This window comes from Leptopilina boulardi, unplaced genomic scaffold (genome assembly GCF_019393585.1).
Source record: "Leptopilina boulardi isolate dan_hultmark-lab unplaced genomic scaffold, ZJU_Lbou_2.1 LbouV2_126, whole genome shotgun sequence".
NCBI classification, from domain to species: Eukaryota; Metazoa; Arthropoda; class Insecta; order Hymenoptera; family Figitidae; genus Leptopilina; species Leptopilina boulardi.
The window spans coordinates 752,237-775,845 of NW_026137670.1; the positions used below are offsets into that span (position 1 = coordinate 752,237).

At 24.3% G+C, this 23,609-nt stretch overlaps 1 protein-coding gene across 4 annotated transcripts; it reads right to left on the reverse strand.

The window, feature by feature from the left end:
- On the reverse strand, positions 1 to 23,145 carry LOC127291189 (uncharacterized). Of its 4 annotated transcripts, none has more exons than XM_051320137.1 (7): positions 22,937 to 23,145; positions 22,239 to 22,553; positions 5,964 to 6,024; positions 4,988 to 5,059; positions 2,216 to 2,355; positions 1,583 to 1,734; positions 1 to 315 (listed from the first exon to the last, which is right to left on the reverse strand). In XM_051320137.1, the coding sequence occupies exons 2-7, from the start codon at positions 22,360 to 22,362 to the stop codon at positions 247 to 249; spliced, it is 618 nt and encodes a 205-aa protein (XP_051176094.1). In that variant the 5' UTR covers positions 22,363 to 22,553; positions 22,937 to 23,145; the 3' UTR covers positions 1 to 246. The 4 variants fall into 4 exon arrangements, with proteins under 4 accessions (XP_051176094.1, XP_051176092.1, XP_051176091.1 ...); XM_051320135.1 differs by having other exon boundaries at positions 22,239 to 22,600; XM_051320134.1 differs by lacking the exon at positions 22,937 to 23,145 and having other exon boundaries at positions 22,239 to 22,917.
- Positions 23,146 to 23,609: the final 464 nt, after the last annotated feature.

Below are 23,609 nucleotides of genomic sequence, written 5' to 3' on the forward strand. Positions count from 1 at the left end.
AAAAAATGGTGCATCTTATAAATAACTTGTTTCTTAATTTTTTCAATAATTTTAAAATGTTTACAAAAAATTATGCTTTTGAATAAGCGAATTTAAATAAATAAATTAAAATAACAATACAAAATTTTTTTCCAGGCAATATTATTTTTTTTAAAGAAACTAAGATAATGTCGCAATTTGACAAATCCTTTGTTCTGGTTCGCTATCTTCGTCGGTTTCGCTAGCCCACGAAGATTGTCTTTCTTGTCATATTTCTCCATCACTATCAATGTAACGACCTTGTGAACCCGAAACGTCATCGAAGACTTCCGTCACCTATTATTAAAGTCAATTACTTTATTTATTAACATATTTTTCCATTTCTTTTATATATAATTTTTTACAATTCTTAATTATATTCTAATTATTATTTATTTATTAAATTGATTTTAAATTATTTATTTATATTATAATATTTTTATTATATTATTTTTCATAATAAATATTATTTATTATAATTATATTTATCATATAAATAGGTATATAAATACATTTAATTATAATATTATATGTATATAGTAAAATAAACGAGACTTTATTCAACTTCAAATATTTGAATTCAAAAAAATTTGCCGCCCTTTATACAGGAAGAATACTTTCCTCGTTTAACACAATTTAACAAACGCAGGACTAATTATTAACTATTATTTTTAATTATTAATTATTTTCTATTACGTTTATATCATAATTCATCTATTTAATGTGTGAAAAATAGTTTTTTCTCTAAAGTATTAATTTTAATGTAAAAGATGTTAGTTTGACGAATGTAGTACATGCAAGTTTCAGTCTTCCGGTTTTGTCCGCGCCGTTTTCATAAAACCGTTGTCGCGTTTCATATTTTACCAAATTTTCGCGTTATTATGATGAAACAAGTAATTTATTCAAGTAATTATTGTTGTTACAGTGATAAAGCATCAAATAGTGCTATAATTTAAAATCGGGAGTGAAAATTTGATAAAATAATAGCTTCTGAAAATTTTGATCTGTCGGCATCAGTTCGTACTTTGTTCACTGTTGTCAACTGTCGTTGCTCTCGGCATAACTGGCGATTTGTTTTTGTTCATTTTCGTGTATTTTTACAAAACAATGGATTGTATTTGTTGGTTTATTGTTAAAAAGTATATTTAAAAATCGTGAGCAGTGAAAATTAGTGTCTTGTGCGGTTATATATTGGACAATACGAGTCGAAATATGAAGTGTTGTGTGAGTGATTTGTGCATAGTGAAGAAACCACAATTAGATTGAATCAATGGAATTAAAAGGTAACAATTTTTGATATTTACATAAGTGAGTAATTAATTTATTGTAATTTTCTTCTTTCTATCTTAGTTTTTAAATTGTATGCTAGTATAAGAACAAATGTTTCTGAAAATTTCCCTTGCATGCACCATAACCTCAAAAAGTAATGAAATTGCCAATTTACAATCATTCGACTTCAATGAAATTTTTAGAAATTTGTTTATTTTATTATTTTTGACGGTTCTTTTTAGATATATAGGAGATATTTAATATTAAATATTATTGATAAAAATCAAAATCTTACTAAAACATCTTCAAAATGATCGTAGCATTCTGGACGTGTATGCAAAAGACTTTCTCCCAGTTGATCAATTCCTGCATTAGTTTGATTAGGACTTCGATTATCTAGAGCACTAGTTGCAATATAAGCTAGAGATAAAACAGCCAAAAGTCCAGCTGAAAAAATAATAGATCAATTTAATTACAAATTAATTCGAATGTATCAGAAATAATTCCAGATAAATCACTAGAATTTTTTTTCCATATTTTTACATTTTTATTAACTTATTTAATTTTCTAGTAATTTCTCTAAATTGTTTTTGTACTTTTTCTTTAATTACTTAATTTCTTGATGAAATAAGTTTTTCACACGTTTATCGACTAATTTCATATATAAAATAAAATAATAAATTATATTTATAAAATAATAGTCTTCTTCTTTTTTGATATTATTTCGACAAAATAAATCTAATAATTGTCTCTTGTTTGCAGTGAGTTAAAGGGAATTTACTCTCTGTTAGAACGGATTTTCAGATTTGCTTTGCGACTTTTGCTTTTTCAAGTTTTTCAAATACAAAAGAATCTTCTGTTTTCATGTTTTTGTCATTTTCTTGTCGTCATACAGAGAGAGAGAAGCAAGGGATGAGCTTCTACTTACCAGCAACAAAAGAGAGCCAAAGTCTGTATGGTTTCCAAGCCAAAATGCAGGACACGGGGAGGTAAAACAAAGACCTTCGCCAGCCCCTCGTTATCATCAGAACGCTCGCCCAGCAATTCCAACAAAGGGACTCGTCGTTTCTGGAACAAAGTTCACTTTCAGTTCATTCTTGTGAAAAGGCAATTGATTCTTCTCACGTTTCATTTAATCTTATATATTCAACTCTTTGAGGAATTTAAATGTATCGAATATCTCTCATATATATATAGCTCTCTTTTCCCTCCCCTTCTATCTCTAAGAGATGATCATTTCCCAAAATTAATTTCTTCACAGACTAAAGAAAAATATCTTCTTTCATGTTCGATTTCTCTATTTTGTGAAGCGATCATTATTTTCTTAAATAATTGCTCTCAATGTGAATTTAATGATATTCAAGTTTTTTTTTTTTTTTTTTAATGAATCTTCTATTTTTTCCCAATTTTGATTATAAAAATAATTATTTTTATTTACTAATTGTACTAATAAATTTAATCGAATTTGCTGTTTTATTTAATAAAATAGAAAATAATCAGAGAGTGAGATAAGGGAAATGATTTTTATCACTTTAGAGAATTCCGGATTTTCTGTGGCACAAAATTAACGGAAGCTCGCACGTATATCCTTTCTCCTGTCGCCGACAAATTTGCCCCGGAAATTAGAGAAAATTACAGGTTCGCACTGATTACGACAATTGGCAGGCAGATGGAGGAAATTCTACTATATAGAAATAATCAATTTAAGAATTTCGTTTTTCCTCTCTTGAAATAAAATAAAATATTTCCTATTGGTATAAAAGAATTTCTTCAATAAATTCTAATTTGATTAACATGATCGTTTTTCACAGTTGAAATCTAATAAATTAGTTCGAAATTCTTTTCTCTACAAAATAAGGGGATTATGCAAATTCGTTTCTAAATGTACATGTTGATTAATTATTATATAATCTTGATATAATGAATTAAAATTTTGTCTATAATTTAAATAATAATATAAATAAATGACAAATTTTAATTTATTATATTTTACAATTGATTACTCGTTAATTGACTTATTTGTGTGCGTTCAATCATTGTAAATATATTTCTAAAAAAAAAAAGGAAACAAAATGTAACAAGGTTAATTGGATTTATTTTTCAAGTCGAATAAAATAATTGGCCTTCTGTATACAAATTATAAGGGGGCTTTATCAGAATCTGTAATTAAATTAAATAACTGACCTAGATTTAAATAAAAAAAAAAATTATTATTCTCAACAAATAATATTTTTTTTTTTTTTTTGTTCAAATATATATGTATACTTTGTTAATCTAAAGAAGAACAATCGTATATGCATTAAAATTTAAAGTAAAACGAATATTTCATGAACATTTCCATTCGTTCCTTTCACAAACAAATTTACATTCAAAACAAAACTTTAGAAATGTTTTGATTAATATTCATCAAGTTGGAAAGTTATTTCATCGTGTTTAATATGCAATTTTCTCTTTCCTGAACTCTATTAAATTCTATACTCTACTGGTATAACTATTAACAAAAAAAAATCTGTGGATAAATTGACAAATACAAATATCTGAACAGAAGGAAAAAAAAAATTTATTCGAAACTTTAAAATGTTTTTGTTTTTACGGAATTATTTTTTCCTCCATATAGTTTTAAAAAAATTATTCGACTTTAGAAAATTTATTATAATTTTTAAATATTGTGAATGTCAAAAAAATATCACTTTTAGGGAAAATTGAAAGGGGAATTTTTTTTTCTTGAATAATTGTGCCTATTCAAAAGACAATAAAATTATTAAAATGATTTGTGACGAAATTTATTTTCAACATGATGGGGATTTATAAGGCTTACTATATAGGGGAGGGGAGAGAAGGTAAAATAATAATGTACAAGACGTTGATAAAGTGGTTAACACGAAAAAGACGGAGTGACGTTATATTGTACTTCGTAAACGATATTAATCCTCATATAACTTTACTTCTTGTAACACAATTGGTCGTTCTTTCCAATATAATTTACGTGCACTTCGGGAGTTCATTTTACTGTGCTTTCACCTCTATGGAATTCTCATTTCTCACATCGCGCTATAGTCACAAATTTTCAATTAAAAATAAATAAAAAAAATTGAATTAAAACGTAGGGAAAAAAAGTTCATAAAATATTTTTATCTTAATATTTTTATTTCGTGTTTTCTAATAATCAACATTTTCATTTGTGTTCTTAAATAAATATTTTGAAAGTATCGTAATGATTAATCTAAATATAATTATATATTTGATGAATAAATACAAGGTTTCATATATATAATTTTCAAATATTTCTTCAAAATTATCATCATTATTATTAGACGTTATTTAATTTATTATTTTTAATGTCAAACCCGCAATTCTATTTCCTTTTATATATTTTTCTGTGGATTTGTGTCTTACATTTCTCTTTTTTCCGGAGAGTCACTCCAAGAAAATACGTAGTTAAGAAAAACAAGGACGAATGCCGGAAGCAAGGTTTTGTCGAAATAAGTAAGACACACGTTCGTTTCAGTTTATTTTTACTTTTTTTTTTTTTTTTTTTTTTTTTTTTTTACTTTATCTGCTAAGGAACAGTATTTAAAAGAAAAACCTAAAACAATTGTAGTTTTTGTAATTTAATCAAAATTATCAATTTTCTTTTTTTTTTTAATTAAAAAGAATTGTTGCAAATTATAAATAATTATTTATCATTGTAAATACTTACTTGATAAAAATTTGTATAAATAATGTAATAGCCCAAGTTACTTCAAGGAGAAATATTACAATTGACGCTCCCCTGGAAATTTATAGAAAAAATTATTTTTTATAAAAGACAAATATATTTTACAATATTTAAAAAAAGTGATTATAGATTTAAAAAAAGACTTATGATAAAAATAATTTTGTAGTTATGCAAGTATTATTCAATATAATGTTTTCAATTATTATACGAAATAGTAAAAATTTTCTTTAAAAATAAAAAATGACATTTTAAAAATTTAATATTATCGAGTACAAAATTATTCGGTTATATGTATATACATAATTGGATCTCATCTTTAAGGAGATTTACTAGTCGAAGTCCCAATTAAGTTATCAACTATTGATTAACGCGACCCCGTCAGCGGCTGTACAAATTTATTGCATTTGCTTTGTCTCGATGGTATTGGTCTTCCCCCCCCCCTCTTTTTGGAATCAAATTTTGTTGCTTTTAATTACAACTCGATCAAGTGCCCTATAGAATGACATAAACTATTTATCCAATTACCAATTCTTTGACAATGATTATTGCGCGCGATTTTCATTTATTTCAATCTAAATGTTTACTTTCAAAATACACTCAGAGAAAAGTTTGATTTAAATCAACTAAAACATTTGGTTAAATCAATTAAATATTTCTATGTTTTTATTTCTAAAAATATTTCTATATTTAAATAGTGATTTCAAATAAAAAACAAATATATTTTTTCTATGGAAAAATTTTTTGTTTTTAAAATATTACAAAAATAATTGTTTATCGTTATTTGTCTTTGCAATTATATATTTTTTTTTTGTGAACGTTGCTATAATATTAGTTAGTTTTCAAAGTGGTGAATAAAAAATAGCTTCGAAAATAAGGGTCCAACTTTTCCCTTTTCACGTTTTGTGAATCCAGATAGAAATGAATTACGGTATATATACGGATGTTGTATTATCCTCACGTAACGTAAAACCCCATGACATGTCCGTGATAAGCCACATCTACTCCAACGCCAGAGATAACTGAAACAAAAAAGTAAAAAATAATTTCACTCGCAGTATTCCATATATTATATTCTAATTTTCATATATAAGAAAAATGTAATATTTTTAACATTTTTGTCACGCGCGCTTTTTTTTTAAAAATGACCATTGAATATAATATATATTTCAATGGACGAAAATTTCTTTTTCATAATTTATATTAATAGAAGGGAAAAATTCTTTTTGTAGAAAAAAAAAAAAATGCAAAAAATAAGACAAAAATATTTATCTCTAAAATATTTAACGCATTTTTGACATTCTATATCGACTACATGACAAAACATATTGTATATAATACTTGGATTAACCACCAAGGCTTTAGGAATTTTGTTCAACCACAAAATTTGATCTAAACCACAATTTTATTTATTTTATATTAGAAATTTTCACTTGTCTCTAAAAAATTAATATATTTTTATTTTATTAATTTTTCTTCTCACATTCTTGATATCAGAACTGGAAGAATATAAATTATCTAATATTTCAGTTTATAGACGCGTATTCACTCAAAGTTCTCTAAAATTATTATTACACATTTTTAATTAGGTCAAGTAGAGAATATCACCGACGGAAAATTTATTATGTTTTTCAATATTTTCTTATATTTTCATTAAAAAATAATTTTAATATATATATTTTCACAAAGGTTTAAAACTCAAACTTGATTTTATATAAAAGTTTTTAATATATGTTTTTTTAATATTTAATATTTAATTATTTAGCATTTAAATAATAAATAAATTATATAATTCTTTTTTAATAAGAAATTCTTTTCATTATGTATTTTTGCTCAACTAAAAAAATGTTTTAATATTCTAGTCGCGATTATATATATAGTATAATATATAATAATAAAAAAATAATTTCACAAATATTTTGCTATTATTATATGCAAGAAAAGTCTTATATTCTTTATATATATAAGAAATAACACCGCTGTTTAATAAAAGTCTAAAGAACGAGAACACTTGTGACTATATTCATGTCAACGTTCTCTAGATATCTCGGGGTTACTTGAATTTATCCATTTTCATTCCTTCATTTCAACTTTTATTATTCCTCTCTCTCTTGTTGTGTGTGTGTGTGTGAAGTTTATTGCCATGTGTTAAAAATAAAACAGATTTGAATTTCATTTTTTTTTATATAAAATTCTCGAAAATGAAATATGTTTATCGATAATTATTAAAAGTATTTTTTTAAACATACACTGAAAAAAAAATTTATTTAATTCAAATACCGGTGTATTTGGTTATTATTAAATAAATATTTACTTGAATCAAATATTTCTTATTTGAATCAAATAAATGGTATTTGCTTTAAATACTGAAATATTTGATTCAAATATTATATATTTGATTCAAATAAGAAATATTTGATTCAAGTAAATATTTATTTGATAATAACCAAATACACCGGTATGTGAATCAAATAAATTTTTTTTTCAGTGTAAAATTGTTTGTATTATCATACTTTTTATATGAAAACTTAAATATATTTAAAATTAATAGAAAAGTAACAAATTAATATAGAACTTTTTTTTCGGAGTATAATTTTAAAGTTTTTATAAATTATATATTATAATACCTCTCGCACAGACTCACAAAAAAATGGTCTTTGTTCCATTTAACGCTACTAGTTCCAATAAAAATAAAATTCCATTATTTTTGTTCTTTCAAAAAAAAAGCTTCAAAAAAATGGAAATTTGTAGGGAATATTTTATTGATAAAAAAAATGACGTGTGTTATTTTTCTCAATTTGAAATTCATCATAAATGGATGAAATATGGAAGTTTTTTGTGTCCATTTTCTCTCTCAAGAGTTCTTTTTTTTTAGTAACAAAAGTGTTAAATTATTCATTTTTCATTATCAGTTGAATTCTCTTGTAAATTGAGAACTTAATTTGAAGGACATTGAGTTTAAATCCTCTTTCTCTAGAATATTTATGTATTTTAATGAAAATATACAGTGATTTATTCGTAGTAATAAAATTATTATTATTTGATGCATTGAATTGTGAATTATATGCGCGACACGATATAGTAAATGACAGGTTACAAGTCGTGTCTCTCATTTCGCTTTGTGCTGATTGAGTGTCTCTTGTTTCGAACTTTGAGAGCAGATATATATATATATATATATGTCGCAATTTAGTCCCTTCATTGCGATTTTTATCACTGGGCATTGTTTTTTTTCAATAGGGCTTGTTCTTCTGATTGGTCCATCATAGTAAACAAAAACATGTTTTATATAAAAATTGCAATAGAGAGAAAAATGAAATTTGAAAATCGTGAAATATGAGTCATGAAATACTCGTTTCATATATACAGCTACTATGGAATCTTGAAAGAAAAGTGTATATCTTTTGCGGATTAAATTCCCTTTATATACGCTCTCTGTTATAGATTTAAGTTCACCTATTCTTGTGTGTGCTCAAGAAATTGATTTCAAAATGAACATTTGATTGTATTCTCTTTCTCTCTCTCTTCTTATGGGTAAATGATAAAATTCTCCCACCTATTTATAATCCTTATCATTCTAATCATAAATATAAATTATTTTTGATAAAAAATATTGTGATGATTTTCTTTTTTCCAACTTTAATTCATGATCGCAACTTTGGAATTATTCAAGTTTAGAAACTGCGAATGAACCACATTGCTAAAGGGTAACAAGATAGATTGTGGTTATTCACAAAGGTACTTCTTGGGTGATCTGACAGTCAATCGGACTCAAAGAGATTATGTTCTACCAAAAGCAAGCAGGTACGCTTAATTATAAGGAACAGGCTTTGCTTGTGGTTCTATTCTCGGTGGCATCAAGTTTATAAACTAATTCCTCTCCACAAACTGACAGTGTCATCGGATATTAGACAAAGACAGTGTGTACAAGATCATCTGTTTTAGAAATTAAAACCATTTTTCTTTTTCAAAAGTTACTTATAACTGTATTTATAAACAAAAAATTTTAAATTTTCAAATTACCATTTAATTCACTGAAAAATATGTACCAAATAATTTTTATTTGAACCAATAATTTTTCTAATAATTATTAAATTATTATAGAAAAATAATAATAATTATTTAATAGAAAAAAATATTTATTTGATAATAATCAAGTAACGGATTATTTAAATCAAATAATTTTTTTTCAGTGTAAATTTTAATTATTTAGTTTCAATTCTTCCCTTTAACAGTCTCAATTTCAAGTAGTAAAAGTCAATATACGGTCAGTTTAACCGCTGTCTGAAAGAATAATGTGGTTCTTTAGAAAAACAATATTATTGTTTTATTTTACAACTGCTACTGATAAATGTGCTGCCATTTTGAATAGAAATGTTATTTTCTAGTATATTATTATTATTATTATTATTATTATTATTATTATTATTATTATTCTACATTATTATTTTAACAAAGTTTTATGCGCACACTTTTTTGTGAAACGCATTTTCATATTTAAATTATACAATAAAAATGCAAACGTTTTTAAAAGCATTTACAAAAGAATTTCTTGCGATTCTTGTTTTTCCTGAGAAAAGAGAAGTTTAATTTAAATAAAGAACCACATTATTCTCTACCTCCAACCAACTGCCAGCAGTAGTACTAGGTCTGACCGTATTGACTTTTACTACTTAAGAATCAAATCAAGTACATATATAAAAGAAAAGAATTATTTTCTTGAAATATATATATCTCCAAGTACATAAATTGTAAAATAATAATAAAACCAACCACAAAAAATTTAGTTGACATTTTAATGCAAATATTTTATTGTCAAAGTCAAATACTTTTCACGTTTTGTTATATTTATACACTCAGAGAAAGGATATATATTTGTCTGAGAGGTAAAATAAATTTTATTTGAGTTAAATAAAAAAATTTTATTTGCGTTAAATAAAATTTTATATTTTAAATAAATTTTTTTTATTTGCTTTAAATAAATTTTATTTGTCTGATAAAATATTTATTTTTATACCTATATTATATGTATAAATAATTTTTTTATAATTTATTTTTGTGTGTTCAAAAATTTTAAATTTGTGAATTTATTTTCTTGAAATGAAAGATATCGCTTCTTTAATAAGCTTTGTTTTATAAGATTCAGTTATATAAGTATTTCCTGTTTGTGCTCTCGCAGACATAAAAGGTTTGCTCCATATTTTGCAAGACTTCCTGTGGTTTTCACGTTTTTTAGAAAGCTGCATTACAGCTTTATGGTTTCATACACTTCGTAAATCATACTCATTCTCCATAACTTTTCCAAATCTCCATCATAAAACTTGAAAATTTTTAAATTTCACCACATCTATTTACATAAATATGAATAATGTAGAGAAGCTTTTAAGATTTTTCAAAATTCGTTAAAGAATATATATATTTTTTTTATTTATATTATTCAAACTGTAATAATTGATAAAAAAATTTTTTTGTATATTTGAACAATATTTTTTTTTTCTATTTACAGGCATCAATTTGTTGCAGAATTGCCCCTGGAAGATATCTGTTACAGCTGGTGAGCGGATTAACTTTTTTTCATAAATTTCTTTTTTTACTTTAAGATTATAATTCTGATTTAATTAAGAGTGGAAAATTAAAAAGGAAATTTACAATTAATAATACTGACTTTCAGTATTTTTGTATAATTATATATTAATAGTGAATTTTTCTCCTATGCGATTTATTTGATAATTTTGTCACATACGATTACGGTAAACTAAAAATGAAGATATTCTTCAATAAATCAAAAAAAAAACTTTCAAGTAATTTATATAAATATAAATGATAAAGAAAATTAGAATTTCGAATTATTTTAAAATGGGCGGAGCTATTTTTAAATTATTAACCTTATACCTGGAGCTGTATGTTTACATTTAAGTACAAAGGGTACGATCATAAAATCCCAAAGATAATTAAATCAGTTGCAAATCGCGCATTGACCTGTCAAGACATGGTCATCGGGAGTGAGTGTTAAATTTCATGAATTTAAGTGTTAAAATAGTTTCTTTATTAATTTTTATATTCATATTATCAATATTTGATTCAATTCAATTTTTTGTTCCGGAAGTGTTGGAAATTAAAATCGCGATTTTTAGAATTTTTTTTTTTTTTATAATTTAAACGTGGTTTTGTGTTTGAAATTTTTAAACTCGCGTGATGGATTCATCGGTTGCAGAGACTAAGGTTAGAGATATATATATATTTTTTTTTTATAAAAAATAAGTAGAAAAATTTGTATCCGCTTTGGTCCATTGTAGGTTGGAGGATAATTGATCCTATCAAAAAGTGTTTATTATATAATGAGCCAAAAGTTCTGAACGAAATATTTTTTTCACTCTATAAATTATTAAAAATGTAAAAAAAACAGTAAATTAAACAATTATTAAATTAATAATTTATTTTTAGATATTTAAAACAATATTTTGTAATAAAATTCGTACTTGAAAGAAGTTGCAAAAAAAATTTTGTTCATTTGAACGTTCAAAACTTTTGGCTCCACAGAAAATTATAAGGTATTAAAATAAGCTGCAACGCTTATTATTTTAATCCAATTTTTGCTTATTTTAATACCAAAATGGATTAAAATAAGCAAAATTGGATTAAAGTAATAAGCGTTCCAGCTTATTTTAATGCCTTCTAATTTTCTGTGAAATTAATTTTAACCAAAATAAAGTTAATTTAAATCAATTAAAATTTATTTAGTACAAAAAGAATTTTATTTAGCGCAAATAAAATTATTATTTGACTAAGAAAAAATTTTTTTTAAAACAAAATTTTATTTGTCTCAGAGACAATTAAATATTTGTTTCAAAAAAAAATTTTTTCTTAGTCAAATAATAATTTTATTTGCGCTAAATAAAATTCTTTTTTGTACTAAATAAATTTTTTTATTCAAAAAAAAAAAAAATTTTTTTAATTTTAAGGTATTAAAGTAAGCAAAATTGGATTAAAATAATAAGCGTTGCAGCTTATTTTAATGCTCTCTAAATCTGAATTAGTAAAAATGTTTACTAATTGAAATTAGTGACTCACTTTTTGCTTCTGAATTAGTAAAATTTTACTAATTATTAGTAACTTTTACTAACAATTAGTAAACATTTTTACTAATTCAGATTTAGAGAGTGCCTTTTAATTTTCTGTGTCATTATTATATACAAATAAAACAAAAAACTAATTAAAAAATTTTATAGGGGGGGTTGAAGATATTATATATTTTGTGATCTGAAGAAATATGTCAGTAGAAATTTTACTGTTGGAAGCATTTAGATATATATATACATATATTCAGGGTTGTTCTCATTCTGCATATTAGATCTGTCTGTCTGCCTTATTTTCACGATTGTTGTCATCTGATGGCTTTCCTGAGGCGCAACTCACGGGAAAATCGAAATTCTAACCAACGCGGTTTCAATTAGTAGTCGTGTGCTCTTCTCTTCTCTCTGTCCCTAGCTACTCTCTTTACGTGACTATATGCAATTAGGCACGACATCAAGCGCCAGTACTTGAAACAAGTGCTTTAAAACTCAAGTGTCATATTTTCCAACAATTCCTTCGTGTTCACTTTGTTCGATATTTGGCCTTATATTTTTTCACTTTCAATGTTGCTAAATTCTTCCATTTGCCACACTGCGATAGGGGAAAAAAAATTTAAGAGAAATAAATATAATAGTGTGGAAAAAGTCTTATTAAAAAATTTATATATATCTCTTTATAGTTTTCTGTATATTAGGATTATTTCCGTCAAACTTTACTAGTTCTTCAATTTAGTTGGGTAGAATGGAGTCTCAAAGTTCTTAATGGATATTAAGTTTCATTGAAAAAAAAGGCAACTTTTTATTTGTTCCAGAAACATTGGAAAAACTGTTTTCAAGAAATGAAATAAAAGGTTTTTTAAAAGAAAAGCAAAAAAATATTGAGAATAATTTAATTATAATTCATAATTTTATTGAGTGTGGTAATTTTATGAACAGACTATTTTTTTAATTTATAATTCATTTATTTAATTTACATAATAATTAATATTAATAATTAATTAATTAATACTTGTGAAAAGTGTACAATGAAGCAAATAAATCTATCTAAATAAAAATTAATTAATTAATATTAATAATAGTTATATATGTATAATTTAAGTAATTGAATATGAGAAATATTTGATTTGAATAAAATATTTCTCTACTTTTATTATAAATTGAAAAAATGTCGATAAATATACGCCAACTCTTGAACAATATTTGAAACACATCGTTTTTCTAGGTTTCAAAATTCAATATACAACACCCCGCAATAAAATAAAAATCTTGTGGAATATATACTTATATATAGCATGCGAAATGCAATGAAAAATTCCGACAGACGCGCGAAGGCGTGCTCGAAAGGAAATAGAATTTTCCAAGTTTTCCGCGGCGACAATTAGATTTGTCTCAAGAAGTTACATCAAAAGTCTCTGATGAAATCCTTTTTTTTTTTTTTTTTAATTTTTTTGAGCACCTTTTATATACAAAAATGTATAGTATCAAAAAAAAAATGTGCTTAGGCGAAAAAGTGAGGAAGCTTTCTGTATAATTAGAATTTTTTTTTACTTGGAATTTCAATTGAGCTTAATTTGTTCCCAACTATACGCTTATAATAAACTTTTAAGTATACTTGAAAACTATATAACGTTAATTTCAAATAAAAAAAGTTTTTAAAAAGTTGAAAACTTTATAGCTTCATGAATTTCAAAGACATTTTTAGCATATAATATAGAAAAAAAAAACATAATTTGCCGCATTATAAAAAAAAAATTATTTAAATTAGAGACTGCATGTGACTGTTGTGTCACATTTCAAATTACGTAATAAGTCACGTGTTCTTGAGGGATGAATTTTCTTTTTATGAGAGATATTGATTTTAAAAATCTTTGTCGAATTTCATATTTCTTTTGTAATAATATTACAAAAAAAAAAAAGTGGAATAAATTCAGATCTAGTGAACTGTAAATTTTAAATGCGTAAATATGAGAAAATTGAAGTTACAGGCGTCATTCTGCGCGCAAAAGTATTTTGCAATGAAATTGGAAATCTCAACGATAAACTTTTCTTGGAATATAGGCCAATATTATGCATGGGTTATTATACTAACGTTGTTACGTGTATCATCCATTTCTCTAAGATAATGTTTTTAGATTACTAAAAGTTTTACAGCAACCTATAACAATAAAGAACGCGGTTGTGTAATAATAGAATATACTTAACAAAATGAAGTCGTATGATCACTAAATTATAAAATTCTTATCTCATTTACAATTTTCTTTTCCTTGGGTCGTCCTGAATTAATTTCTCAATTTTAAAATTGCTTAAAAAAATTTTTGTTTATCTGTTTTGAACAATTTGTTTCATTTTTTTTGTACATATACAAAAATCAATATTTTATAGGGAAAAAAAATATATATGTGTTTAAATTCTGATCAGAAATTCTGTAAAAATCTTCAATATATCTTTTATAGTGAAGTTATATTCTCTATGGTCGTTGAAAAAAAAAAACAAATCAAAAAATTGTGTTTGCTGAGAGTTTGAGAGTTTACTTTCAAAAGTGCGACAGGTTTGGCATATATAGAGCACTTTAGAGGTCGGTGTGGATAATATAGTGGGAAAAGAAAAGATTCTTCGCGCGCAGCTGTCACTTCCTATTTTAAGAATATGCCATCTTTTGAAATCAGACTTTCTTTTCAATTTGTCCTTTTTATCTTTACTTCTTCGACTTGAAAACGTGAAAGAAAAAGTTCTTAAAGGAATTTATTTTAAAAATTCCTTTTTACCGCATATACCGTAATTTATTGCAAATATTTAAATGAAAAGTTCTTTACATATAGAGAATTTAAATAAAAATTCTATGCAAATATGAAAAAGAAAAACTTTTAATAGAAGGAAATGAAAAAGCTTGAATTATTATTTTTTGATTGCATAATGATGGTAAATTATATAGGAAAATATACCATTTGAAAATTGATTTCTATATTTTATTGAAATAAATTGGTTGTCATATATATATATATATATATATATAAAGAGATAATCTTTTAACGACTAGAGAATAATAAATAGCTTGTCATAAAAATTGTGGACGATTATAATCATTATGTAAATTAAATTCCCAAAATTGACGACCAGTATATATACTTTACTCATTTATATGCTAATGAAACACGTTCTCATGCCCTTCTAATTAATTGCCCTAGACATCTTCGACTTCATGAATATAACAACATTATTGTTCACTTCGTGTTAGAAACTAATTATTACATGAATTTTCATATTTTATTTATATTATCCTTTAATAAAATAAAATTTTTTATCATATCCGATTTTTTTCGAAATTTTGAAAGTTTAGTTTTTTTTATTCTATTACAATTTTTCAATTATGCATTTTAGGTACGTTAAAAGAATTATAACTCAATTATTTTGGTAAAAAAAAAAAAAAATTTTTTCAAAAGAGAACCCTTCTACTTTGATTTTATTATATAAAAAAAAAATTCCACTCGACTTAATGATATTCGCTTAATTTAATAATTCGTTGTGCAAAAAATTCATATTTTATAAAAATGAAAGTCGCATTTATGAAAATTTGTTCTGAAAAAAAAATCTAGAAATATGAAAGAGAAATGATAAATTTTGAAATAATAATAATTATTATTATTATATTATTTATTATTAAATAATAGTAATTATTGTTAAATATAATAATTATTATATAAATAATATATATATTATTTTTTATGGTTCATAATATTTTATATATCGAGTATCATAAAATACATGAAATAATTAGGGGTAACAAAAATTTGATTTGTTTTTAAAATTCTCATACCGGATATATTTTTAGATTAAAAAAAAAAAAAAACTACAAATCCAATCGAATTCAGAGATAGGATCGTGTTTATGAGACTGAAATGGCTTTGGATTAGTGCGATGCAGTCCCAAAGGTTGCTATAGGGATGGTTAAAGCGTACGGAAGCTTCAATATATATTGAAGCTTTCATCTTTTACCAAAAAAAAAAAAAAAAAAAATTTTTAAACTTATCGAATTGCGTACAGTTCCTCACAAAATCTCAAATTCGTTTTCTGAAAAATTCAATCAACACCTGTTTATGTGTGTGTGTGTGTCGTTTCACATTTATACTTTCTCATTTTAACTGTTGATGTAACTATTTTGAAAAAAAAATTATATTTGAATCTTATTTTAAAGGGAAAAATAAGGGGACGCATGATTATGTTCTAAAAATCATTAGTCATAATTTACATTTTATCGAATTTTATTTGTCCTAATTAGTTTTGAGCCGAATTTTAATTTGTTCGAAATAGCATTTGGCATAATTTTCATCAGTCCGATTTTCTATATGGCAGAATTTTTATATAACGAAAAATTCAACTCACAGAATTTTTATTTCTTCGAATTTTTAATTGTCAGAATTTTTATTTACTCGAATTTTCATTTAACATAATCGGCATTTTAAAGAAGTTTTATTGGGTAGAATTTCATTGAATAGAATTTTCATTTAGATGAATTTTCATTTGTTCGAATTATTATTTGATATAATTTCCATATAATCGATTTTTCATACTACAGAATTTTTACTTAACCGACAAATCATTTAATAGAATTTCTAATTGATAGAATTTTCATTTGTCCGAATTTTCAAATGGCCGAACAAACAATCGACAGAAAGATTTCAGCGCGATTTTTAAAATCAACCAATCACAATTTTATGAATAATGAAATTCTACCCAATAAAAATTCTTTAAAATGCCGATTATGTTAAATGAAAATTCGAGTAAATAAAAATTCTGACAAATAAAAATTCTGTGAGTTGAATTTTCCGTTATATAAAAATTCTGCCATATAGAAAATCGGATTGTTGAAAATTATGCCAAATGCTATTTCGAACAAATTAAAATTCGGCTCAAAACTAATTAGGACAAATAAAATTCGATAAAATGTAAATTATAACTAATGATTTTTAGAACATAATCATGCGTCCCAAAATAAGTCTTATATTTACTTGAACTAATTAATTTTTATTTGATTCAATAAAAATGGTATTTGTTTCAAATACAGAAATTATTGGTCCAAATTTATTTAATTTAAATAAAATTTATTTGGTTTAAGTAAATATTTATTTGATAAAAAGTCAAGTAACCGATTATTTGAATGAAATAAGTTTTTTTTCAGTTCTTCTTTAACTTAAAACACCAGAGGGTTATTAAATTTGAGATTTTAATAAAAAATTTCATGGTTTTGTAAAACCTATTCTTCAATTTTAACGAATTTTTAAAGAGACAGGTTGTATTTGGAAATTGGAATATCTCGAGCTCTAACGTTTAAATGATAACGAAGTATCTTATATATATATATTGTATATATATGTACATGCAGTTTCTGATGATATATTACCTGTGTGTTCATACATGTATACCTATAGGCGATAGAGACTGAGTTAGATAGGAAAGGGCAGACTTTGAATAAGTGCATATACTATCTACTATATTTATATTTAGTATACTATATATGTATATTCCTATGTGAAATGAAAATGTGAAAACTGTGGTTCTCGAGAGATTTTACTCCCATTGATCCGAAACTTATATAAAAGTGAGAAAAAGTATTATTGAATCAAATATGTACATAATTTGTCACAAAACAAATTTATACTTCTTTTGGAGACAAATATAAATATTTTGTTTAAAATATTTTTTAAAATGATTAAAAAAAATATTATTTTAATATAAATTTCAAATTGTTTAGTAAGAGTTATTTGCAATTTTACTCTTTTTTTTTGAATGAAACATACTTATCATTCTTCTCTTTTATCTCATATATATAAGAGAATTTCATTTAATTGCATCTGCTTTTGACGTACATACTTGAGAACTAAACGCGGTTTTCGTTGTAATCAAAAGAGAAAATTATTAAATCATAAAACTTATTTAATCAATTTATTATGCGAACATTATTTTGTAATATAGTAAATACGTGTTTATTTCATCACGTTTCAATAAATATAATTTCATTTCATTTAAATAACAAATCGCGAATATTCTCTATTTTTAATAATTAAAAGTTTACGATTGTATATATATATATATAAACGCATGCGGATTTAAAATTAAAATTCATTGTTTGAAAAATTAAGTTAATTAGAAATTTATTGTTTCATATTTTATTATTTTTATTTGTATTACCTTCAAAATATTTTACACAGTTATTTTTATTTATCGTTCGTTGCAAATATTTTATTTACGTGATAAAATATAAAAAAAAATTTCCTTTTTTTTATATATCCTTTTAATAAGCTCCTCGATAAAGTTTATTAAATAAGTTTTATCTCTAGGATAATGTTTTTTTTTTTTTTTTTCGTCAATTTCCCCAACTTTTATTATCCGCTGGTGTGAAAATTAGATATCATCTGTTTTTTTTTTTTTATGAATATCATTTCTCTCTTGCGCTATTGTTTGAAAATAAATATAAAGAAAAATTATTTCGCATAGAGAATGCTCTTAGTTTCTTTTTTTTTTTTAAAAAAAGTCTTTAAAGATATTTTTCTTTTGTGTCTTTCTTGGAAGACCTTTCCTTTGCCTTTTCTCAAAAGACATACATTGTTGAATAAAACATCATTCATTCAAGCTATGAAAGTGGGATATTTTTTATAAAAAAAAAAAAAATTAAATATTTTACAGTTCTTTTTTATATAAAAATAATAATTTCAAAACTTTTATTTTTCGATATTCTTTGCTTTTATTCACAGAAAATTAAAAGGTAGGTATTAAAATAAGCTGCAAATTATTTTAATCCAATTTTGCTTATTTTAATACCAAAATGGATTAAAATAAGCAAAATTGGATTAAAATAATTTGCAGCTTATTTTAATGCCTTTTAATTTTCTGTGTTATTAGTTTATTTTATTGATTATTACAGTTTATTTTATTAATTGAAATGGTAGTTATGAAATAATATGCTGTATACTTTTTTTCCAATGGTTTATTATATATATATGTAGATGTCATAAAAGTAGATGGGCTTTTTTTACTGTGAAAATATTTTTACTGCGTGTGAAAAAAAAATTATTATCCTTTCATATATATGTGAAGAAAAAAAGAGAATGTGTGATATATATATATTGTAGTTTTATTCATATGTGTACACATTAAATTTGAAAAAAATGATGCCATTGCGTATACATATATATAGTTTGCAGTCCAGGGAAAAGTTTCTTCTGAAAATAAAATTTAAAAAGCTGTCTAAAAGAGAATTTCTCGCATATAGAAATCTCAGGAAGAAAATATGGTTATACAATGAAATTTTCTTTTTTTAATTGTTTTTTTTTTTTTTGAAAATATTTTTCACGAAAAAAAGTTTTTGAAAATTAAATTGATTTAGAGTAGAGTGTTTGGAGAATTAGAAAAACTCGATGGATTTATGTTGTAATAAGTTGTGGAAGTTGCTTTTTGTAAGATTGAAATATTTCCATAAGTTATATGGCAAGATTAGGATTAATATAGTTTTAGTATTTTTTCTTATATCATAAAACATGTTCTGCAGTAGTGCTTAATCAGACGAAATGGCTTTTGGTGTGTGTTATTTGAGATGTTTGAGTTTCAAGAGGGAGTAAAGAAACTTTTTTCCTTTAGCGATTTATATTGTATCCACTTACTATTTTCCGGTCGTGTTCTTTTTCGTATAGCATCTTATATATATATATAGATTCTATACCAATACACTTGGAGCAATTCTCTCCCATAAACAAAGCTTATACCATCGACCTCTTTTCCCGCATTACCCAAGCAGATCGTGCATTGTCATTCGACTCAGTGGGGCGGTTTGCTATGTATATTCTGTAAATAAGTGAGAGTTTTTCCTTCTTCCCCCTCCAAAGAGGACATTTCCCTCTTATAGATTCTTATTTGCATTTTTATATACCAACTCTCCATAAAATTATATATAATAAATATTTTATTGTGCTTCAATCTATAGAGAAAAAGATTCTATTTTTTCTAAGATAAATATATATATATATTATAGAAAAAAAAGTTATAATGAAATTCGAATTTTTGTTTTTCTTCTCTAATTTAAAAAAAAAAAAAAAATTTTCCTTTTTTTCACATTGCAAAATCACAATTTTTTTTTTGTACAGAATTTTTTTTATCCTTTTTCAAAGAAAATTTTATTTTTTCAAGTATTATTAAAATATTTATTCAGTAAGGGAGGAAATATTTTTTAATTAGAGAAAAAAATTTTTATATTTTACCTTTTATATTTAGTACAGAAGAAGTTTTCTTTTATCTTTAGATTAAATTTCTATTTAACAAATGAAAACCTCTTTTTAGAATAGAAAAAAAGGTTTTTGAAAATAAAAACTTTTATTAAACTCCACATCAATTGGAAGGGAATTGTATAGATATATGAAATAGAAATTTAAATATAGAATAAAATTGTTATATACTGTCAAACCAATCAAAACATACATTGTTTCGAATCTTTTTTTTTTTAAAAAAAAAACTTTCATAAAAATGATTGTTAAAAAAAATTTTTTTTTTCTGTATTTCTAAATAATTTTCTTTAAATCGAAATAACAGTCACGTTTTATAACATATTCATCAGGGACTAGAGTATATCTAAAATTCATTGAAAATGAAATTCTCAATTGATGTTTACATATACTTGGATATATAGTGCGAAGATGATGAAATGAGCAATATTCAAAGCACATGCCCTGTGCACACATTGCATAACAAGTGTAAATTGTGGTCATTCGATCGGAGGAAGCTTCTTGATTGACTGTTTGTTATAAATGGGTAAAAAATTATCTATTTCAAAAATCACTTGAAATTCAAAATTAATGATAATAATTTCTATTTTATAATTTAATTCTCATTATTATTGATTTATAAAAAAAAAAATAGTTTATGTTTAATAGAAATTAATTATAAGTTTATTTGAGGCAGATGTTCATTAACTTACAAAATTAGTTTAGATGAGATTAAGTAGTTTGGATCAATTTTGGTCAGACGGCATCAAGAAGTAACTTTAGAGATTAAAAGAATTATTCTATTCGTGGGGAAAAATTATAGTAGAATAGTGTTTCTCTATAAAAAGAGAAAATATATTTGAAATCAGGTTATTTTAATTTATAATATATCCTTCGAGAATATTTAAATCATATTTGCAATTCCACAGAGAGCATACAAATTAATTCGATTTTAGTTTGAGTAGCGTTTAAATTTGAAAACGTACGAAACTTTTAGCTCTCGGATGATATTCCAATGCACACGCTGTGCTATATGTGTGAAGTTCATTTAGGTATTTTAAAATTTAATTACAATTAAATTCTCAAATATATTCCTATTCTGTAAAATTTATTATTTCCCCCTTATAAACTATTTGTTTAATCATTTTGTCAAAAAAAAATTGTAAGTACATTCTAGAAGAAAAATTCGCGAGAAATTTACAATATTATAAATAAAATAAATATTTTTCCATTGTTTTCAAATTTCTACAAAATGGAAATTTCTATTCTTTCATTTATAACGAAGTAAAAAAAAATTTCTTTTATAAAACACACGTGGCTAAAAATATATCGTTTTCTTTATATGGCAGTTACCATTTTCAATGTGATTTCTTTTATATAGAGAGAGAGAGAGAGACAGATTTATGAAGATCAAAGTCAGCATAACTTATAAAAACCCATTGAAAGCAAATACACTCTCTGTGCTCTCACAAATGTCAGTATAGGTAGACTCATAATATTTCAGTGCAACTTTCATGGCTTCATGTTCTCTCTTTGCTCCGATATAAAAACTTTTTTTTTTCCAATTTAAAAACTTTCTTTGACAGTTTGCAACAAAAAAAAAAAAGAAAATTTAATATAGTCAATTGACGAGAGATTAAATCCTTTCAAAAATATAATTGTGCTAAACTTTTTCCGAGTAACTTTTTTCTTTTCAATATAATCAACAAGTCAATCATTGTCATAATAATTAATTTCGAGCAAAGAGAATTTTTTAAAAAATTTACTTTATCTTTCAGAAAAAATTAATAACGTTTAATATGCGTGCAAGTGACAGTTAATTAAGTTTGGCAAAGAAATATATAATTATAAAAATCGATTTTCAATATTTTAGATAAGATTTGAAAAATGAATTTTTTTTTTTTTTTTACTGACCGATAGCAGTACAAATGCCTATTATCCTGGTGAAGAGCGTCAAATGATCCTCGATTGGTTTGGCATATTCGGGTAGTGCAACTGACTTCTTTGTCGCGCCAAAATCATTCACGTGGCTCACCATTATAATTACGACGTTGAATGTTTGAATATAGAAAATCGATAAAAACCCGAGGGTGACTGCTGATCAACCAAGCAGCATCAAACTATATATGTACAATTTTATGGTCATAAAGTGCACTGACATGAGAAAAATTCAAGTCCGAGTTGCAAACACATATATATATAGAGAGACGCATATATAAGCTTTATGGGCTGCAAAAGCAATTTCAGCCACGGACAAAATTGATGTTATGTCCTCCCTTGAAATATTTTCCAAGTCAAGAAAAGCATTTTTTTTTTTTTCAATAAAAAAGAAATAAATAAATAAAAAGCAAAAACAATCTTGAGAAGAAATATGCAAATTTTTTCTCAATTTCAAAACTTAATGCATAATAAAAAAAAAGAACAAATTTTCACGTTGAGAAAATATTTCTTGGTTTCTTATTTATTGAGAAAAATGTTTTATGAACTGGCAAAGAAATTTTTTGAAATTGTAAAAAAGAATTTTATTCGCATAATTTATATAAAATAGAAAAAAAATTTAACTTTATTAAAAAAAAAAAAGTTGATAAAACTTTTTATTTTTCAATATTTACTTCTTTATAAATCTCCAATGATTTTTTTTTAAATGGGAAATATTTTCAAAAAGAAGATTAGAATTTTGTTGATTATAAATTTGATTCACATCATTAAATTTATTATTTAAAATTATTCGCGGCTTTTTCAATGCTATTTATTTCACTTGAAGCTCGTAAATATGTTGTCCTGTGGCTCGCGCAACGCCAACTGAAAGCTTCAAAGAGCTTTTAGAGACAGATTCTCCTCTCATAAGCTTTGATCCTCTTTAGGTGTTCGCGCGCTACAAAAAGCGCGTGCGCATTTTTTTTTTCTCTCGTCAAAAAATATCCCAAATTTCTCATCGAGAGAAAGATATATTTATCAATCAAATATAATTTTTAAATTAAGAAAATTTCTAATTAACATAATTTTCATTTGAACGAATTAGATGAAAATTAAAATTTTGTTTATTAATGATTTAAACTAATGAAATTAAAGCAAAATTAATTAAAAAATTAATTAAAAGAATATTTTTTAAAAACAAATAATAAGTAAATCTTTAATTAAATGCAATTATTAGAAAACATTTTGCAAATTTAATGTTACATCAATACATTTTTAATTTCAATTAATGTATTTACAGAACATATATATGAATGAATGCTATATATAAAAATATTTTTTTTTCTTCTATACGTAAAATTGATTAAT

Excerpts from the sequence above, each read along its gene's own strand:
- LOC127291189 (XM_051320137.1), bottom strand. The coding sequence starts at position 22,362 with ATGGTGAGCCACGTGAATGATTTTGGCGCGACAAAGAAGTCAGTTGCA. Across the intron at positions 5,060-5,963 it reads GTCATGGGGTTTTACGTTAC|GGGAGCGTCAATTGTAATAT; the intron begins GTGAGGATAATA and ends ATAAATTTCCAG. Across the intron at positions 2,356-4,987 it reads TTTATACAAATTTTTATCAA|AAACGACGAGTCCCTTTGTT; the intron begins GTAAGTATTTAC and ends ACTTTGTTCCAG.